The sequence below is a fragment of the Austrofundulus limnaeus genome, unplaced genomic scaffold, assembly GCF_001266775.1.
Source record: "Austrofundulus limnaeus strain Quisiro unplaced genomic scaffold, Austrofundulus_limnaeus-1.0 Scaffold181, whole genome shotgun sequence".
NCBI lineage: Eukaryota > Metazoa > Chordata > Actinopteri > Cyprinodontiformes > Rivulidae > Austrofundulus > Austrofundulus limnaeus.
Genome location: NW_013952583.1, coordinates 568,969 through 572,176, shown reverse-complemented (window position 1 = coordinate 572,176; position 3,208 = coordinate 568,969). Strand labels below are relative to the sequence as shown.

Here is a 3,208-nt window from a genome sequence, read left to right as displayed (position 1 = left end):
CACCGATGACCTAGTTGATGTCATCATTTACCCAGAATGCTTTGCGTGTAAATAAAATGGCTCCGTCCATGTTAAAATATTTTTAAAAATTTACAAAACTAAATAGCCTACAATATTTTTACAGTCTTTATTTTACAGTTAAAATATATTTTTATCAAATAAAGTCTAATGTTACAACTAATCAGGGATCCCTTTAAGAACTTAGCCTTCCTTGGACTTCAACTGATTAACTTTGGGAATCAACCAATTCAAGATGGCCGCCATAGCCCACGAGCTAATGCGAAAGCTAAAAAGGCTAAAGCTRAGGCTCTCCTTCCACGATGCAGCTCTGTTGTCCTCCATCATTTTCAGTTTCTGTCATTTTCTCTGTCAACACACTGGTTTCATTTAAAAACACTGAACATCAGACATTGTCCAAAATTAACCTTCAAGCTGGATGGAGTAGCCGGAGCAGCCAGTATAAATCATTTACTCAAAATGCTTTGTGGCACAAATAACGTGTAGTGGTCATCATTAATGTAGTGTTTACACCTACCTTCCTTCTTATAACAAGGTTATAAGAAAGGTATTTTAGCAAGGATCACTTTATTTTCACTAATATCTTCTTTGTACAAGAATGAATGGACAAAACACAATAAGATGAGCGTACTCTGTGAGTTTAAGTTGATCTAAAATAAACAAGATAATTTATTTATTTACAGAATCAAATAAATCACAAATGTACATCTTATTGTGAGATTAATTTCCTATAAAAAGTTTAACAACAAACTTTGAGATTTAGATGTTAATAAACCATTATTTGTGGCACTTTTCTTAAGGGTTTGGCAGGGAATAAGCAAAAATTAAGAAATAGAGAGAAAAGGAGTGTTAACCCTAAATTTTATCTTAACTGGTTTGATTATTCAGCATCTTCTGATGTCTGCAAGTTTGAATGGAGAGTCGTAGCCAATTGGTTCCTCTTTCAAAAATAAAAGACGTCTCACAGAAGTTTTGAAACAAAACTCAGTGGAGTCTTAAAACTGGTGGTTTGGTCACGACTACTGGTGTGGTGGACTTAGGTTAAGATCTGCTCATTGGCGTGTGAGCTTAGATCTTATCACCGAACGCTGGTTTTCCTGAGGAGGAAAACCTCAGCTCCACTTGGTTTGAAACGAAAATGGTGATTGGTTGTCGAGAGGCTTGTCTGGAGTTAGTATACTAGAGAAGAGGTTACTAACTGACATGGCCTTGAGTTTTAGTGTTAGTAACAGGTGGATTTTGAAATTTAGTCTAGGAAATATCAGTCGTCTGGTAAACACTGCACATACATAAGAAAAACAAGGTCAGGCTGTGCTGTTCTCAGTTTTTTACTGGATTAATTCTAAATGAAAAGGAACTAGTTTTCAATGAAATACTGAGGTGAATTATTTAAACCAACATAAAACTTAAGATATTTGTTTAAGACTTAAGCGCAAATAACCATATATATTTCAAAGTATAACATAGTGAACTAAACCAAAGATATTGTTTTAGTTAAATTGAAAAACAAAACAGAAAAACACATACCGGTAATCACCTTACTGTCAAATAACAGTTGCTTTAAACACTTATTTGCATAAACAAATAAAGAAACATTGGAACAATATTCTTTTTGTGTGTTTTTCTTTTTAAAAATTAACAATATATTTTTTAAAATTTGTAAAACCAGTCTCATTTTATAGTTGAAGTAAATGTTTATAAAATAAAGTCTAATGTTACAACTAGTCAGAGATCCCTTTAAGAGGAAGGAAAATGTGTATAACTCAGCGAATTGTACGCAGGTTGTGTTAAAATAGATGTRRTAGTAGCTGAGAGTCATCCCTAACACATACTGGAAGTGTTAACATGTAGAAAGAGTGTTTATGTGGAGGTGTTGCTGAKATGTAAATCAGTGGATCTTAAGCTAAAAGGTTCTAATCCTGCGTTTAGATTGAGTTTTTCTCTCTGACTAGCAGTACTTCCTGTGTTTTACACTTTCAGCCACATGTTTTCACCTGCATGATGTAGTTTCCAGGCTTGACATCTGTGATGTCGATCCACTGGCAGTCGATGTCATGTCGGTACTGATCCCAGCAGCCCACGGTGATGCCCTGATCGCCAAAGTTGGCACACTCGTATCGTTTAGAAACACCTAAATGCGACAGACAGACAGGGCGTTACTAGTGACGGGTCTAAAATATATTTATTGGTTCGTTTCTGAACTACTGGTGAGAAAAATCTTTCACTTGGAATAATTTACGTGGCAAAAATGTAAACCATTATCTATGTCAGCAATTCTGTTTTAGATTACTTGACACTGAGAAAAACTCTGAACCAAGCATCAGACTCACCCTCTTGACAGTCTGTGTCCTCGAGGCAGAAACTGGCTTTGTGGCCCTCTGCCACCTTCGTACCATTTGCATTCAGCAGGTCATAGTGAGTGAAGATATCCATGCTGTGATAGTGGCTGTAGATTAGGTAAAAAAAAAAAAGTTAAATTGTTTGGCCAAAACAACTACTTTTCTTTTTCTACCTTTTACTAATTGAAGGCATGATTTACCTCAAGAGTGTAAGCTAATCACAACTGCACCTTAAATATCCGACTGAGCTCACCTTTTCTTAAAGGAAACCTCTAATTCTAATCCAATTTTATTTAAAACTCCTCAAAAGAACAATGTCACGTAGAGTAAGCACTTATTCAAAACAAAACTAAAATGAATAAAAACAGGAATCACCTTTTTACATAATAAAATTGTCAGATCTGTAGTAGGTTTTGACCCAGAGAGCAGGTAAAAAACTCAGGAGCTCAAAAAAAAAATCTTTTTATTATAAAATAAAGGACTGACATGGCGGCAAAACCTATTTAAACCGAACTGTTTATATAGCCTGAACACGTTCAGACTGTTAGGTCACTTCCACCAGTTAACTCTATAGGGACATTTTCCCATTCAGCACCGCTGAACACACTTGCAGGAACAGGCAGCACACAGGACAAACTACACTGAAAAAAATAACTTGTAAGATGTACTTGAAAAAAATCCTCTAACGAATTTGCACTAAAGTTTGTTAAGTAAATTTAAATGCTACAAATTCATGTAACATTTACTCTCATCATTATCTAGTAAAAGTTACTAAGAATATAGTTAAAGTTTTGTGAATAAATCAGGTAAATTTTACTTAATTTGCTCAATTAAATCTTGTAACATGTACT

The 3,208-nt window shown here is 34.7% G+C and overlaps 1 protein-coding gene across 1 annotated transcript in view; it reads right to left on the bottom strand.

Annotated features, from left to right (window-relative positions):
* loxl3b (lysyl oxidase-like 3b) overlaps window positions 1–3,208 on the bottom strand; it is a gene marked incomplete in the record, with an annotated part of 41,898 nt that overhangs the window by 1,368 nt on the left and 37,322 nt on the right. The window contains 2 exon segments of the mRNA XM_014018024.1: window positions 2,013–2,149; window positions 2,349–2,464. Coding sequence (XP_013873478.1) covers window positions 2,013–2,149; window positions 2,349–2,464 — 253 coding nt within the window.